The sequence below is a fragment of the Microcaecilia unicolor genome, chromosome 4 (assembly GCF_901765095.1).
Source record: "Microcaecilia unicolor chromosome 4, aMicUni1.1, whole genome shotgun sequence".
Classification (NCBI taxonomy): domain Eukaryota; kingdom Metazoa; phylum Chordata; class Amphibia; order Gymnophiona; family Siphonopidae; genus Microcaecilia; species Microcaecilia unicolor.
In genome coordinates, this window is record NC_044034.1 from 27,478,585 (window position 1) to 27,496,756 (window position 18,172).

The 18,172-nt window shown below is 46.4% G+C and overlaps 1 protein-coding gene across 3 annotated transcripts in view; it reads left to right on the top strand.

Annotated features, from left to right (window-relative positions):
* Positions 1 to 18,172, top strand: part of MYO7A (myosin VIIA) — a 324,978-nt gene that overhangs the window by 130,478 nt on the left and 176,328 nt on the right. For all 3 annotated transcript variants that reach the window (XM_030200068.1, XM_030200066.1, XM_030200067.1), the window contains 3 exons: positions 2,395 to 2,471; positions 9,556 to 9,675; positions 12,480 to 12,622. In XM_030200068.1, coding sequence (XP_030055928.1) covers positions 2,395 to 2,471; positions 9,556 to 9,675; positions 12,480 to 12,622 — 340 coding nt within the window. The remainder of the gene's footprint in view (positions 1 to 2,394; positions 2,472 to 9,555; positions 9,676 to 12,479; positions 12,623 to 18,172) is intronic.

The following is an 18,172-nucleotide window of genomic DNA, read 5'->3' on the forward strand; positions in this document are numbered from 1 at the left end:
TTACTATGAACCTCCAGAGCCTACTCAACGCTTCCTTTTTGACGGTACCCTAAAATCGAAGGCTGTGCATGAGAACATACTTGAAAGACATCCTACACATTGGGTTATTCATTGAAATAAGGCACTTGTAACGAATGCTCTTGTAGCTTTTTGGTAAGAGGCTAACCACATGCACCCATAGGTTTGGGCTTGGATTTTAAATTTATTTATCACCTTATCAAGTCCAAGCTCAAGGTGAGTTACAAATTCAGATCTCTACCCAAGAGGGCTTATAATCCCAAGGCCTGTAGCGGTTGCCAACAGCCTTACTGCTCAATGGAAAGCCACCACCAGCTCGTATTTAGCCAAGTGGCTACCATTAGGCAATCCCAATACAGCCTGTCTTCAAATTATATTTCCCATTTTTATCAATTTATGTATTTATTTAGTTATAACCTGCCAAGAAACAGCCAACATTCCCAACAATCAGACGTGAAACATGATCAAACAGATTAAAACACATCATGTCAACTTCATCACTTACAGTTATAGAGCTGTCACCTTGCAACTGTATGTTATTTTGCGTGTTCCCACCACCTATTCTGACCTCATCCTCCCCCAGACTGCTCTTACACAGTCTAGGAATTAACGAACTCCATAATCAGAAGAACTCGCTGGGATATAAGAAGATAGTTTATTACAATCTCACCAAATGTAGTACAAGCAGTTCAGTCACTCATATGGTTGAGCAGCAGTTCAGGACACGTCTATCACCCGCCTTCTCTGGTAGCCTTCCTTCTCTTGTCTGATCTAATACCCTTCAGACTGGTCCTTATATACAATTCTGACTCCATTGGTTCCAATGGACACTAGCTTTGTCACCAGGGTCCTTGGCCCTTATCAGTTTTATCAAAATGACTTCACATGTTATCAAGCTCTAAGTATAAACAAGATATGCCCAGAGCGCATCTTGTGAGATGACTTTGCATATTCCCCAAACCTTTCCCTAGCCCCCCCCCCCCCCCCCTTTGGATGTTCTCATCCGGGGTGCAGCTGACCCAGTACTATGTGTACATAACCATAGCAACTCTTGCTCATGACGTCTTGCAGGTGCCAGTCTCAGGATTGTGGACAAGAGCAAACGCCCCCCTCCCTTGCCAGTTCAGCACTTGCTACAGTGAAATGTAACTGTGTCAAAGGTGATCTCTGATTCTTACAAGCTAGCTCTCTTATGTATCAGAGATGATTTTGATTTTAAGAAGCCTAGCTCTTATTATGAACCATTGGCCTGTATTTTACTGAGAGCTAGGGCTAGCATAACTCTTCACAACCCCCACCCACTATCAATCATGGGGCCCAAAAGTGTCATTGAATAATAATGTTTTCCATTTTTAATTAAACCCTGACACATCTGATTCTAGCTGTAATTGCAAAGGGGACACTATTCCAAATATCTGATCCAACAGCCAATTTTGTTTAACACTTTTGTATATAATTGAGCCAGAAGTTACAGTACAAAGTTATTTTATTAGTCACGTCATTGGAAACGTGTATACCAGCGGTTCCCAAACCTGGTCCTAGAGGCACCCCAGCCAGTCAAGGTTTTGGGATATCCACAATGAATATTCATGAGAGATGTTTGCATGCACTGCCTGTACTGTATGCAAATCTGTCTCATGAATAGTCATTGTGGATATCCCAAAACTCTGACTGGCTGGGGCAGTGGCTTAGCTACGTGGGGCCACGGGGGCCTGGGCCCCCGTAGATTTGGCTCTGGACCCCCCTGCCGATGACCCTCTCGACCCACCCCCTCCTGCCGCTAACCCTCCCCCGCCTCTGCCGTCGGCTACCTTTGCTGGCGCGGGGGACCCCAACCCCCGCCAGCTGAGGCCCTCTTCTTCCAGCACAAGGCTTCGTTCTGTTTCTGTGGGGAGGGAGAGGGGTCTGCACCTCGGACGGGGGGGGGGGGGGCCTGGAACTCGGAGCCCCCCACACACACATACACTCTCTCTCACACACACTCTCTCTCACTCACTCTCACACACTCTATCTCTCTCACACCCATCTCTCTCTCTCACTCTCACACACACATACACTGTGTCTCTCACACACACTCTCTCTCTCTGACACAAACACACACACACTCTGTCTGTCTGTCTGTCTCTCTCTCACTCATTCTCTCTCTCACTCACACACACAGTCCATCTCTCACAAACACTTTCTCTGTCACACACACACACACTCTCTTTCTCTCTCAAACATGCACACTCCAAGGAAAACCTTGCTAGCGCCCGTTTCGTTTGTGTCAGAAACGGGCCTGTTTTACTAGTTTTCTAATATTTACTTGTATAACCAGAGTCAGTTTTCACCTGGTTCTCATTCTGTGCTTTAATATTCATTTTTTTTCCTTCCCAGCTCGCATGTACGATAACTTGGATGCCTGCGAGGTTCTGTTCTCTACTTCCCTAACCACTGCTGCGTCATTGTTTGAGGTCAGTGACTGTCAGCTAATTGGTTGGACACTGATTTGCCAAGGATTTCCTTTGGCTCTCATAAATTACTGTAACTTGCTGTAATGTATTGGCACGTTAGGAGGCCCGGGTTGGACCAGTTATCTGAGAAGTGTTCGAATGACTGTGCCTGGAGATGAACTGAAAAATCATTGCTCATAATGATAATCCTAAGTGCCACCTACAGTCTGATGATTTTCCAGAGCGGGAGCTGTGACTGCAGGACAAATAGTTTAGGGATTTTGGATGAAGTAGTGTGGAAGTTGTGTTAGTCCAGTGCTAAGGTTAATAAATACATTTTTTGACTAGCTTTCAGAGGCTAAAACTTGAACTAAAGAATCACCTTCTTTTCCTTTTGGTTGTTTTATTTATTAACCTTTAGGGATCTTATCATCCTGACATGCAGTCACACAATCATTTATTCCCTGTCTATGGGAAGATCAAATCACAATCACTTAACAAATTTTTGATGCATCTCCCAGTGGTGTTCCTTGGTCGGCTGCCACCCGGGGCGGATCGCCACTACGCACCCCCTTCACATGCAGTGTTGTTCCCCTCTCCCCCCAGTGCATCACCTCCAAACACCCTCCCTCCGGTGTATTTCTCTTACCTCCTGGGGTGCTGGGAGCAGCCACCCAGCTGTCAGCTCTGCTGGTTCCCTGCTCCTTCTGCCCCAGAACAGGAAGTAACATCAGAGGGAGCAGGGAACAGCAGAGCCGACAGCTGCGTGGCTGCTCCTTGCACCCCCACCCCTGCAGTGTGCACCTGGGGCGGATTGCCCCCACCGCCCCACCCTTGGTACGCCACTGGCATCTCCTGTCACAATCTGAAGAGTTTTATAGTTGCATGTAGGGTACATTTACTAAGGCACATTAGCGTTTTTAATGCGCCTTTAAAGTTAAGGCATGTTAAACGCTAATGCGCCAATACATTCCTATAGGTGCATTAGCATTTGACGCACGTCAAAAATGCTAACATGCCTATAGCGTACCTTTGTAAACACAGGTCCTAGTGTTCTTTTGCCCGATGCAATTCTAGTGCCAGCACCTACTACTATACTATAAATCACTTCTATAGCGCTACCAGTCGTACGCAGCGCTTTACAATTGAACATGAAGAAGACAGTCCCTGCTCAAAAGAGCTTACAATCTAAATCAGGACAAACAGACAGGACCAAAAAGGATAAGGGAAGGACAGACAGAAGGACACATAAGGATAAGATAAAAGTTACAAGTCAGGAGTCGAAAGCAGCATCAAACGGGTAGGCCTTTAGCCCGGATTTGAAGGCTGCGAGGGATGGAGCTAGACGTAATGGCTCAGGAAGCCTATTCCAGGCATAAGGTGCGGCGAGATAGAAGGAGTGGAGTCTGGGGTTAGCGATGGAGGAGAAGGGTGCAATTAGGAGAGATTTGAGTTTTATTTCAGTCTGGCCTGGTGACTCAATTGGCAAAGACCTAACTTGGATTCCTGATTTAGCTCTTCCGTTCCCTGAGCCAGGGAAGGAGGGAGTACAAACGTTAACTCAACAGTGACACCTAGTGCCAGACAGAGTCGTCGTTAGCCAGGTTCCAGAAGATTCCTTGTTTTGTGGCCCTGGCTGAGGAAACTTGGTGCTGGCTGGGAAAGAGATATAAAAACAAAGGACAAAGAAAAACCCTGGGTAGTTGCAAGTGAAGGTTTATGGTACCACAGCCCTATTAGGAGCTGGTTCTGCTTCAGAGGGACGGGGGGGGGGGGGGGGGGGGGGGGGGGTGGGACTGCTGAGCTAACAAAACAAAACAGCAACACTTCTTCACAAAATATGCTCTACCACACTAATGTTTCAGCTATGTATCACAAGGATCACCCCTATCACCAATCCTCTTCAACCTAATGATGACCCCATCAGCCAAGTCAGCCACCCACAGCCTCAACCCTTTTATATACGCAGATGACGTCATAGTATACATAGTAACATAGTAGATGACGGCAGAAAAAGACCTGCATGGTCCATCTAGTCTGCCCAAGATAAACTCATATCTTGAATTTGTACCTGTCTTTCAGGGCACAGACCGTATAAGTCTGCCCAGCAGTATTTCCCGCCTCCCAACCACCAGTCCCGTCTCCCATCACCGGCTCTGGTACAGACCGTATAAGTCTGCCCTCCCCTATCCTAGCCTCCCAACCACCAACCCCTCTTCCCCCCACCTGCTCCGCCACCCAATTTCAGCTAAGCTTCTGAGGATCCATTCCTGCTGCACAGGATTCCTTTATGCATATCCCACGCATGTTTGAACTCCGTTACCGTTTTCATCTCCACCACCTCCCGCGGGAGGGCATTCCAAGCATCCACCACCCTCTCCGTGAAAAAATACTTCCTGACATCTTTTTTGAGTCTGCCCCCCCTTCAATCTCATTTCATGTCCTCTCGTTCTACCGCCTTCCCATCTCCGGAAAAGATTTTTTTGCGGATTAATACCTTTCAAGTATACATCCCGTACAAATCCAATCTGACTGAAATAACCAACGAAATCAACCTCAGCCTAAACATTATGGACTCAAGGGGAAATGCATTTAAACTAAAACTCAACAAAGAAAAAACACATTGTCTCATCCTCTCATCCCCACATGGCACGGATAACTCTACAATTATCAACACCCCAGACTACACCCTCCCTATCTCAGACAGCTTGAAAATCCTCGGCGTTACAATAGGCCGTAACCTAACACTAGAGAATCAAGTGGCATCCACAACTAAAAAGATGTTCCACTGAATGTGGAAACTCAAACGATTGAAGCAATTCTTCCCGTGGGAAACATTTCGCAACCTGGTACAATCAATAGTACTAAGCCACGCAGACTACTGCAATGGAATCTATGTGGGATGCATGGAAAAGACCTTAAAGAAACTTCAGACCGCCCAAAACACGGCAGCCAGGCTCATACTTGGAAAAACACGATGCGAAAGCGCAAAACCCCTCCGTGAAAAACTGCACTGGCTCCCAATCAAAGAACGCATCGCCTTCAAAATCTGCACCTTGGTTCACAAAATTATCGATGGTGAAGCCCCAGGTTACATGACAGACTTGATTGACCTACCATCCAGGAACATATCAAAATCAACACGAACATGCCTGAACCTGCATTATCCCAAAAGCCTTAAAAACATCACACGACCACCTAATCTTCCGGAAATCTCTTAAAACTATCCTGTTTAAAAAGGCATACCCTGTTGACCCAACCTAAACGTTTGATCCTTGTGACACAGTCAAAACTAAGGCACGTAATTGGACATAGCGCAACCCTTCCGCAGTACGACTACCATTTGTGGCTGTGCCACACGAACTTTATCTTACCATAGTACCACTTTGTATTTGTTCTCACCGGAGTCGGCAAACACCTCTCCGGTACCATGTGAGCCACATTGAGCCTACAAATATGCGGGAAAATGTGGGATACAAATGTAACAAATAAATTAAATAAATAAATATGAACGCTTTAATGAGTGCCTAACTCTAAATGTGTGCTTTCACTTTTTAAGCTCACAAGCTACCTGCATATGTTATATTTGGGTATTAGTTTGTTATAAAGGGTAAAACTAAAATCATATCTGCACAGGTTTCAAAATGGTGGTATAAGTTGCCCATGACATGCAGTGGCGTAGCCAGAAGTCAATTTTTGGGTGGGCCAACAGGTTGGATGGGTGGGCACTAGACAGTGGTGTGCTGGTAAATGTTTAACAACAGGCTCTCTCCCCGGTCCACCTCTGCGCCCGTCCACCTTCCCCCCCCCCCCCCCCCCCCCCCGTCCACCTCCCCTCAAAATTGCAGAGCTGGCTATAGCCGGGGAGAGAGCCTGGGGGGGGGGGGGGACAATGCATTACTGTCTCCAGGAAAAAAAAATTAAATGATCCCAGGTTCCAATTTAATTCATGTTTAATGTGGGATAAAATGCCATAAATAAGTAAATAAATATAAACTTTTAATGTTGAGCACCTGATTCTCAAAGTGGACATATTCCAAACACTATAATGAAAATAAAATGATTTTTTTCTACCTTTGTTGTCTGGTGACTGCTTTTCTGATCATGCTGGCCCAGTATCCGATTCTGCTGCTATCTGTCCTCTTAACTCTGTTTCCAGGGCTTCCTTTCCATTTATTTCTTTACTTTCCTCCTTTCTTCTTCATTTCTTGCTCTATATCCATAAGTAAAAGCTGGGTCCTCTGCAGACTTGACTGTCTAGTGGATCCAGCTTCTGCCTATTTTCTTCATCCATGTGCAGTTTTTCTCCTCTCTTCCTTTTCCCTCATCTCATCTCCTTCCTCATTCTTCCATCCCCTCCATCCATGTCCAGCATTTCTTCTCTCTCCCTTCCCTCTCATCCATCCATGTCCAGCAACCCTCCTCTCCCCTTCCCTCCATCCAGCAACCCTCCTCTCCCCTTCTTCCACCATATCCAGCAACCCTCCTCTCCCCTTCCCTTCATCCAGCAACCCTCCTTTCCCCTGCCCTCCCCTCTCCCCTTCTTCCACCATGTCCAGCAACCCTCCTCTCCCCTTCTTCCACCATATCCAGCAACCCTCCTCTCCCCTTCTTCCACCATATCCAGCAACCCTCCTCTCCCCTTCTTCCACCATGTCCAGCAACCCTCCTCTCCCCTTCCCTCCATCCAGCAACCCTCTTCTCCCCTTCTTCCACCATGTGCAGCAACCCTCCTCTCCCCTGCCCTCTCCTCTCCCCTTCTTCCACCATATCCAGCAACCCTCCTCTCCCCTTCTTCCACCATGTCCAGCAACCCTCCTCTCCTCTCCCGTCTGCCCTGTTTCCTTCCCCCCCCCCCCCGTACCTTTAAATATTATAGTTTTGCTGGAATCGCGGGCAGCCGGCATTGAAGACATCGGCAGGCTTACGCCGGTTCCAGCAGCCTTCCCTTCCCTCGTTGCAAGTCGGATGGCTCCGCCCTCTTCTGACGTATTTCCTGTTTCTACGAGGGCGGAGCCATCCGACTTGCAACGAGGGAAGGGAAGGCTGCTGGAACCGGCGTAAGCCTGCCGATGTCTTCAATGCCGGCTGCCCGCGACTCCAGATAAACTGTAATATTTAAAGGTACGGCGGGGGGCGGGGCAGTGGTGGGCTGGGGAGGCAGATGCGGGATCGGAGCTCAGCCTGCTCCCTCCGCTCCGCTGCCTCCACTGCTGGGTGGGCCTGAAACAAAACTGGTGGGGCAATGGAGGGTTAAGTGACTTGCCCAGAGTCACAAGGAGCTGCCTGTGCCTGAAGTGGGAATCGAACTCAGTTCCTCAGGACCAAAGTCCACCACCCTAACCACTAGGCCACTCCTCCACTGTTGCTACTATTGGAGATTCTACATGGAATGTTGTTATTCCACTAGCAACATTCCATGTAGAAGTTGGACCTTGCAGATCACCAATGTGGCCGGCCGCGCAGGCTTCTGCTTCACAGAAACAGAAGCCTGCGCAGCCTTCTACATGGAATGTTGCTAGTGGAATAGCAACATTCCATGTAGAATCTCCAATAGTAGCAACATTCCATGTAGAATCTCCAATAGTATCTATTTAATTTTGTTACATTTGTACCCTGCGCTTTCCCACTCATGGCAGGCTGAATGCAGCTTACATGGTGCAATGGAGGGTTAAGTGACTTGCCCAGAGTCACAAGGAGCTGCCTGTGCCTGAAGTGAGAATCGAACTCAGTTCCCCAGGACCAAAGTCCACCACCCTAACCACTAGGCCACTCCTCATGATTTCATTTAAGGAAAGGGGAAAAAAAGCCTCAGCAATAAGCCCAACCTTCCACCCCAGAAGGCGTTAAGAGTAACATGGGAGGAGGAAAATCCACGGGCTGTTGTGTCTTCACGGGCTCAAAAAAAAAATCCCTTATATTTCAAATTGTGTAATACAAAAATGCTAACTTCACAGAACTGACTTAAAGTGGATCCCTACAATAAGTGAAGACAAATTTTTTTTGGTAACTTAGCTCATTTTACAAATCGAGCAGGCAATGTGTTGGTGATCATTCCGTCACACCGACTTTGGCCAGAGTTTCGCAATAAGCTGACTCAAGGCGTGAAGAACCACTCATAAAGGGTACATTTAGCTGTGTTACAATGGGATCACCAGCCCTCCTCCCACGTTACTCTTAACGCTTCCTGGGGTGGATGGTTGGGCTTATTGCTGAGGCTTTTTTCCCCTGTCCTTAAATGAAATCATGTAACTTTACAAATTGTTTAAATGCACTTCACAGAATGATAATCATCTACATAAAAATGCTTTGTGCCAGCATGTGAGAGATATTTTTGAGTTGATACAGCATTTACACACTCCAATAATCCGTTTTTGTGACATGTATGTGGTTTTAAAACACACCCCCAGATAGTCCTCCAAAACAGTGGCTTAGCTACAGGGGAAATTTGCTCTGGTCCCCTGGTTTGGCTGGCGGGGGTCCCCAACCCCCACCAGCTGAAGCCTTCGTCTGGCGCTGGTCTCCGGCGCCACCGCATTGCCTGCCCTGCTCTCTCTTTCCCTCACGGTCCGGCACGCTCGTTTTACTGAAACTGAGCATGCACACGTGCTCAATTTCATTAAAACGAGCATGCTGGTCATGAGGGGAAGAGAGAGCAGGGAAGGCAATGCGGCGGCACCGGAGACCAGCGCCAGACGAAGGCTTCAGCTGGCAGGTGTTGGAGACCCCCACCAGCCAAGGTATGTGCGGCAGCAGTGCTTCAGCTGGTGGGGGTTGGGTGGAGAGCCAAGATATGTACAGCGGTGACATTGGGTGGAGAGCGACAGGGTGGGGGGGGGGGGGGAACAGACCAAAATGTGCCCCCCACTTTGGGCTCTGACTCCCTCCAACCTCAAGGTCTGGTTACACCCCTGCTCCAAAATGCATTGGGAAAGTGTGGACATACTCTCAGGCCACTAAAAATCCACTTACCCGGATGTGGCTGACTTAGCCAAGCTGACCATTTATTTGTTACCCCCTGTAAAATGATGCTTCAGTCTTTGACGATTTAGCTCAAGTTGTTATACTATGAGAAAGTCTGATGAGTTTGGGGTGTTGCCTGCAGGTTGACCCCCAGGATCTGATGAACTGCCTCACCAGTCGCACCCTAATCACAAGAGGGGAAACGGTCTCCACTCCTCTCAGCATGGAGCAAGCTCTGGATGTCAGAGACGCTTTCGTAAAGGTAAGATCGAGACGGCACAGTTAAGGCCCTGATCCTCCATGTGCCTTCAGGGTCCTGATTTTTAAAGGTTGTCCCCCAAGTTCTAAAAATGGCACTCAAAATTGTGTGTGCAAATTTGAGCGCACACATAATTTGTAAAAAGGATGTAAAAAGAATTGAAGCGGTGCAAAGAAAAGCTATGAGAATGGTATGGGATTTGCGTTACAAGAGGTATGAGGAGAGACTTGCTGACCTGAACATGTATACCCTGGAGGAAAGGAGAAACGGGGGTGATATGATACAGATGTTCAAATATTTGAAAGGTATTAATCCGCAAACGAACCTTTTCCGGAGATGCGAAGGTGGTAGAGCGAGAGGACATGACAAGAGGCTGAAGGGGGGCAGACTCAAGAAAAATGTCAGGAAGTATTTTTTCACTGAGAGGGTGGTGGATTTGTGGAATGCTCTCCCGCGGGAGGTGGTGGAGATGAAAACGGTAACGGAATTCAAACATGCGTGAGATAAACATAAAGGAATCGTGTTCAGAAGGAATGGATCCTCAGAAGCTTAGCAGAGATTGGGTGGCAGCAGGGGCGTAGCCAGACACCCAACTTTGGGTGGGCCTGGACTCAAGATGGGTGGGCAGAAGAACCCCTCCCTGTCCCACAGATGGTTTGGTCTCTCCTTGTCTCACCTGCATGCCATCTGCTATTTACAAGGTATGCAGGAGGGACAGTAGTTGGGATTTTTCAGTTGGTGGGGCTAGGGAATCATTATAGGTGTGCTGCTACTGGGTGGGCCTGAGCACAAAGTGGGTGGGCCTGGCCCACCCAGGCCCACCCTTGGCTACGCCACTGGGTGGCAGAGCTGGTGGTGGGGGCGGAGCTGGTGGTTGGGAGGCGGGGCAAGTGCTGGGCAGACTTCTACGGTCTGTGCCGTGAAAATGGCAGATACTAATCAAGGTCAGGTATACACAAAAAGTGGCACATATGAGTTATCTTGTTGGGCAGACTGGATGGACCGTGCAGGTCTTTCTCTGTCGTCATCTACTATGTTACTATGTGTGTGCAATTTAATTGAGTAACAAGCCAATTAGCACCAATAATCGGACCAAAGCAGTCGATTATTGGCGCTAATTGACAATCATTTGTAATTACGCACACATCTTGCTAGGCACTACTCGATAAAGATACGCGTGTACATTTTTCAGCATACACCTGAAATGGGGGCATGGCCATAGGAGGGCATGGGCGGGTCAGTGGCGTTCACTAAAGATGCGCACAATATTATAGAATACAGGATATCCACATCTAATTTAGGTCCGAGGATTTACACCAGGTTTCAGTTGGTGTAAATCCTCACACCCAAAACTGGGCATTGACCCCTGCTCTAAGCCCAACTCTGAGCGCCATTTATAGAATAGCGCTCCGCGCTCATTTTTCCAGTGCCCAAATTTGAGCACCATTTACCGAGTCTAGCCCTGTTAGGACATCAGACTCGGAAATAAAACGAAGGAAGAAGACTTCGGCTGGCAGGTGTTGGGGTCCCCCGCCAGCAAAGGTAGGCAACTGTGACGGCGGGCGGGCGGGGGGGGGGTCAACATTGGTGGTGGTGGTGCTGGCGGCAGCAGGGGGTGTCGCAAAGACTGTTTATTTTAACACTAAAGTCATCAAAGGGTCTGAGCAGAGTGGAGGAGGGGCTATAGTTCCAAGAAAGTCCAAGCCTTGCTGCACCTTGCCTTACCGCTGCTGACCTGGAGGTGGCACTCATGACAGTATCTAGCTAGAACAATCTTAGGGGCCATTTTACTAAGGCGCACCTAAAAGTGGCCTGCGCTGGTGTAGGCGCGCGTTTTGGATGCGTGCAGATCCATTTGCCCAGCATGCCTGGAAAAAAGGCATTTTTTTTTGCGATAAGGTCTCCCCTGCTAACCGGGTGATAAGCGGCTAGCGTGCGTAAACTGCCAATTACCGCCGGGTAAGTGCCAGGCGGTAGAAAATAGAAATTATTTTCTACTGCATGTTTGGGCGTTCGTCAAAAAATGGAATTACAGCCTGAGGCTTATGCAGTAGCTAGGTGGTAGTTCCAATTTGACGCACGTTGGACACGCAAAAGTGCCTACATGCCTTTGTAAAAAGGCCTCTGAAGTTTTTATCCCACTGTGTGGCTTTTTGGCAGTTCTTCCTCTACAAAGTCATGAAAAGAGAATCTTCACCTTTAGCTGTAAGTACATAAGTGCATAAGTATTGCCATACTGGAAAAGACCAAAGGTCCATCGAGCCCAGCATCCTGTTTCCAACCGTGGCCAATCCAGGTCACAAATACCCGGCAAGATCCCCAAAATGTACAAAACATTTTCTACTGCTTATCCCAGAAATAGTGGATTTTCCTCAAGTCCATTTAATAACGGTCTATGGACTTTTCCTTTAGGAAGCCGTCCAAACCTTTTTTAAACTCCGCTAAGCTAACCGCCTTTACCACATTCTCTGACAACGAATTCCAGAGTTTAATTACACGTTGAGTGAAGAAACATTTTCTCCGATTCGTTTCTAAATTTACTACATTGTAGCTTCATCGCATGTCCTCTAGTCCTAGTATTTTTGGAAAGCGTGAACAGACGCTTCACATCTACCCGTTCAACTCCACTCATTATTTTATAGACCTCTATCATATCTCCCCTCAGCCGCCAGGATTTAGTGACATGCAGGTCGCACCATATACATGTATATAATATTTGTTTCCAATCCAGTATGATTTCAAATATAGCACCGTTTATTTTCTTCCACTTGCACTTGATTTTAAAAACATTTTCTTCAATATTCTAGGGGATATATGGTCGACTCTTTGTCTGGATTGTGGATAAGATTAACGCTGCCATCTACAGACCTGTCTCCCAAGGACCCAAACTTGTTCGGAGATCCATTGGCCTGCTGGATATCTTTGGGTTTGAGAACTTCACTGTGAACAGGTAAGTACCCAGGCAGAAGCGGAGGGAGAGCACAAGGTGTTTATCCGTCATCTCACTTTTTGTGCGTAGTTTTGAGTTATGGCTGCATTTATTTCATAGGCTTCCAGAGTTCCCACTCGCTCTTGCCTGTATTTTCTTCTTGCCAAACAGGAAATTTTTCAGAATACGTCAGCTGGAAATGGAATGTTATTAAATGGGAAACAATTCTCACCATGCCTGAAAGTACGGTGAAAGTCGTTGCAATGGAACCCAAAGCTAAGGGGGATTCTTCTAAGAGCTGACATCAGCAGAAAATGGAAAACACATTGTCTAGGGATGCCAGTTCAGGAAAGAGCCCTCCAGCATGTTTAACCTCTTTGCGTTGAATGCCTGCATATGACCCCTGAGCACATATGACCCCCGAGTCACTGGGACAGCCTTTGATTTCCTTTGCACCACTGGAAGAAACAATAGGTTAGGGTGCTCATTTTCAAAGCACATAGACTTACAAAGTTACGTGGAGGCGTATTTTTAAAGCATTTAGATTTACAAAGTTATATAGTATGCTATGGAACTTCTTAAGTCTAAATGCATTGAGAATGAGCCCCATAAGTAACCTTGGAACTTTGTGAGTCTATGGGGCCGATATTCAAACTACAGGAGGTAGCTGGCCTACCTCCTGCAGTTGGCGCTAAACTCTAGCATACCAAGGGTGGGGTAGGGTGGTGGGGGCGATTCGCCCCGGGTGCAGGCAGCAAGGGGGTGCACGGAGCAGTTGCATGGCTGTCAGCTCCGCCAGTTCACTGCCCCCTGTGATGTTACTTCCTGTTCCGGGTCAGGGGACCGGCGGAGCCAAAAGCCACACGACTGCTTCGTGCACCCCCAGGTGATGAGGATGATGCGCTCCAGGGGGAAGGTGGGTGATGCACTGGGGGGGGAGAGCATAGCGGCAACCCCTCCCCCCCCCGGGCGGAAGCCGACCTAGATACGCCAATGGCCCCAAGCCTGGATAATCCAAAGCAGTACCACTCGGGGTGTGGAGGTGCACTTAATCCCCATGAAGCAATTAAAAAGAAAGCAGAGCGGGGAGTGGGGAAGATTGTCTCTTTCCAAACTATGGGGAAGATGTATAATTTTAAATAAAAGGTAATGTTTATTACAACAAGTTGACTCAACGTAGCCGTGTTTCGGCGCTGTGGCGCTTTCTTCAGGAGTCTATTAAAACAAATATAAAACATGAATAATGCAAACAAAAGGCAATCAATAATAATTATTAGGTAAACATTTTAAAAAGGAATGAAAAAACAATGGAAATAATCAAACATGAAATATAGATATAAAAAAAGATACTGAAAATCACAATTTAAAAATACATAATATCAGACACTGTAATGTGGTGTTGCAAAGAAAAATAAAACCATAAACAAAGCGTAAAAATAATACAAATATTCTTTACCTAAAAACAATATGAATATCAGTTTAGCAGAATATGAGAGCTAGGAGACAATACTTACTAGGGTATAGAATAATTGGTTTAAAGATGTGTGACAACAAGAAATAGAATTCTCAGTAAAAAAAAAAAAATATATATATATATGTTATGTATAGCAAAGGTTATAGTATTAGCCATATTTTGCAAGAGACTTTTCTCTGTCCTGATTCAGGGCATCCTTGCTAATTGGCTATTCTCCAGGAAATATAATTTCCCTTCTTTATTTCTGCATTGCTTCTGGTAAGAACTATTTCTTTATAACAGACTATTCTCTCTTATCTCTTTACATTTTATTTCACTTTAGGACCCCTGATATTTCCTGCTAGTGATTTCTCTCCATGCTTTCAGAAAGCATGTGCTGATCTCTCTCTCTCCATACTTTCAGATAACATGTGCTGATCCCTACATGTTTTCAGATGCTGCCTTCGGCGCCTAACCACTCGAGATATATAGAATGCCCCAATCTATCCACCCTATCAGACTAACTGTTCACTCATCCTCTAGATTGTTCACTTGTCTTTAGATTGTTCTCTTGTCTTTTAGATTGTAAGCTCTTTGAGCAGGGACTGTCCTTCTATGTTTAAATTGTACAGCGCTGCGTAACCCTAGTAGCGCTTTAGAAATGTTTGTTAGTAGTTAGTTAGTATAACAAACAATAAGAACCATATTTATAGTGGTTATGTATAGATAAGTATATGAAAAAGGTAAGAAACCAAGTCTATGAACAAAATAGTAATTAATGTAGTGTCGTATGCATAAAGAGGAAAGTTTGCTCATAACATTTCGCCAATAGAACTGAAAAAATAAAATTATAGTAAAAATAAAAATTAAAAATAATAAGCCTGGATATTCAATGCTGGGCCGTTTCCAATATCTGCCAATATTCAGCGCTTGCCAGTTAAGTTGAAACAAGCCATAGATAGGCCTGTTATTTTAGTGGCATAATTTGGCCACCAAACGTAGCGGGCGATGCACTTGAATATTGGCAGATAGATAGTTATATCATGCGATATAACTGGTTATCCGCTAAGCGCTAACCGACGATATTCAGCAGGAGATAAGCTGGCTAACTCTCGCTGGATAGCCAGTTAAGTGCCGTTTAACCGGCCAGAAGCTGTTTCCGGCTGGTTAAATTATTTTACATATCGGCCGGGTTTTGTTTGAAAATGAGCCTGAATATACTTAAAATCCAACTGGTCATTTTTGACTGTTATCTCACAAATAATGTCAGACATTGTATGCACCAGTCATATGCCTGTATATGTGTCAGGTAGTTTAAGACTTTCTTCCAAACATGACTATGCCCAAGGGAGCTAGCAAACCCCAAAGGAAGCAGACGAAGAATTTGAAAAATAACTTTAAAATAATGAGGATAGCTTTGTATAGGATGTTTGGTTACTGCCTTCAAAAAAAGCCCTCATATTTTATAACAGGTATTCCGTAAGTTATGTGGTACCCAACTATGCTGCTCCGTGTACACACCCCCTTACTTTTATACGTTAAGCCAGGGGCGTAGCCAGGCTTCGGCGGGAGGGGGGTCCAGAGCCCGAGGTGAGGGGGCACATTTTAGCCCCCCCCCCCCCGCCTCCACCACCACCAACGTTGACGACCCTCTCGACCCCCCCTCCCACCGCCAACCCTCCCCCGCCGCTGTCATCGCCGTGGGCTACCTTTTCTGGCAGGGGACCCCAATCCCCGCCAGCCGAGGTCCTCTTCTTCCCGCGAAGGCTTTGTTCTGTTTCTGATGTCCTGCACGACGTCAGACTCACAGAAACAGAACGAAGCCTTGCAAGATGGCTTTGTTCTGTTTCTGTGAGTCTGACGTCCTGCACGTTGTCAGAAACAGAACAAGCCTTCGCGGGAAGAAGAGGACCTCGGCTGGTGGGGATTGGGGTCCCCCATCAGCAAAGGTAGCCCATGGCGGCGACAGCGGCAGCGGAGGGTTGGCAGCGGGAGGGGGGATCAAGAGGGTCAGCGGCAGGGGGGTCCAGGGCCAAATCTATGGGGGCCCAGGCCCCCGTGGCCCCACATAGCTACGCCACTGTGCTAAGCAAATTGCGAGCCAGAGTTATAGAATACCACTTAGCACCCAGGTAGCACTTACGTGCGTAATTATACCAGTCTCGCATGTAAATGCTAGTATTCCATAGCTTACGTGCACAATTGCCGCCTACATTTACGTGGCCTGTTATAGAAAGAGGGTGTGGACAGTATCCTCCAGATTTTATATATCATGCCCAAATTTCTGCACCCAACTTAGTGCATCGGAGATGTGCACACAGATAAATTGACTAAAGAGCTCGGTAACATCGATAATAGGGTGCTAACAACCAATTATTGATGTTAATTGGCAGTCTTAAAAATGTGTGCACGCATCTCGCTGCACAGTGTTTTATAAACCACAGCACCTAACTTCAATCACACATAGCTGAAAAGGAGGCGTGGCCAGGGGCACGTCGGAGGCAATCCAAAAAAAATTGTGCACAGATTTACAGAATTCAGCCGAACTACACCTGCTTTTAGGAGGCATAAGTGCGGCACCCCAAACCAAACGCTGTTGTATAATGGGCACACTCACTTAGCGCTCAGTTCTTTTTGGCGCTGAATTATCAGTGCCGTTTATTGAATTCCTTCGTATGTGCACTCACATATTTTATAAAACATTCATGTACATTGCAACTCCACCCAAACTGTGCCCGCAGGAGTGCAAATACATGGAATGCATGCAAGTACATGCCATCTTGTCAGCATGACCACTTGTATGTGCGTGTACCATCACATGATTCTGCCTGAAAAACAGACTTTATGCCCCTAATTCTATAAAAGTTGCCAAAAATTGTGCGTGCAAGTTTGAGCTAATTAGCGCCAATAATTGGCTTTTTAATGAGCAATTATTGGCACTAATTAGATTTAATTGGAAGCTACGTGGATAAATTTAGGCCACCTAAATTTTATGCAGAAGTAAAAATAAAAAAAAAAAGGTGCGGAAATGGAAGGGTCATGGGCGGAACGGGGCGGTCCTAGCATTTATGTGCATTGTTATAGAATAAGGGGGCTGTGAGGGAGCCTATAGAACACTGCCCCCTCTCCCTTAAGAACAGTCCCTGTAATAGTCGGAACCACCTTAAGGGTGCTAGTCCCGCCCCGGGAGGAAGTGAGCTGGGAAGGGCGGACCCATTACAGGGAGTATAAAAGAAAGGGCCAGGCCAAGGTTAAAGGAGACCAGGGAGGAAGGAGCGGAGGCCCCAGCCTATGCCTGTGCAATTAACTGCTGTAAACTGGCCGAGGTAAGCTCTTTGCTGCTACTAAATTAAACATTGCAAGTTTCGCTGTATGGCGGTCTGGCCGAAGCCAGACCTGTACTTTTTTGTGAAGAGCAAAAACTGTGTTTGAAGTGTTGCAACCCCAGCTGCCATAGCTGTGCTTGGTCTGTTGCCAGAGGCCTACCTAAGACTTTGTTTTATGAACTGCAGAAGTACTCGCGCTAAGACTGGCATCCTCTGAATGAACAGGCCTAAGGATTCTTGTATATAAAATACTTGTCTTATTGCACCGGCCATGCCCAAACCCCGCACGGGAGTCTTACACGCTTACTTTAGGCAAATATATTGCACAACGTTTCAGTTGGTACAAATGGCCATGCTTAAAGTTAGGTGCGATTTCTGGGTATAAGTGCTATTCTATAAACCACACCTAACTTTAAGCTCAGCTTATAGAATAGCACTTTTTCTGCACCATATATTTATTTAGTTAGTTAGTTACATTTGTACCCCACATTTTCCCACCTATTTGCAGGCTCAATGTATATAATAATAATGTATAGAATATATATATATATATAATAATATCAGTGGGGGGGGGGGGGGCGCTGTGGCGATCCGCCCTGGGTGGCAGCCGACCTAGGAACGCCACTGAATAATATATATATATAATAATATGTAGAATTCGCCCCTATATATGGAAAACCTTTATAACAATGCCCCCTATATTTAATACATTTTGTGAAGCTGCACGTCCAAAGGGGGGCGTGGCCATGGCCATGGGTGGGTCGGGACATTCTCGGACTTTAAGACATTATG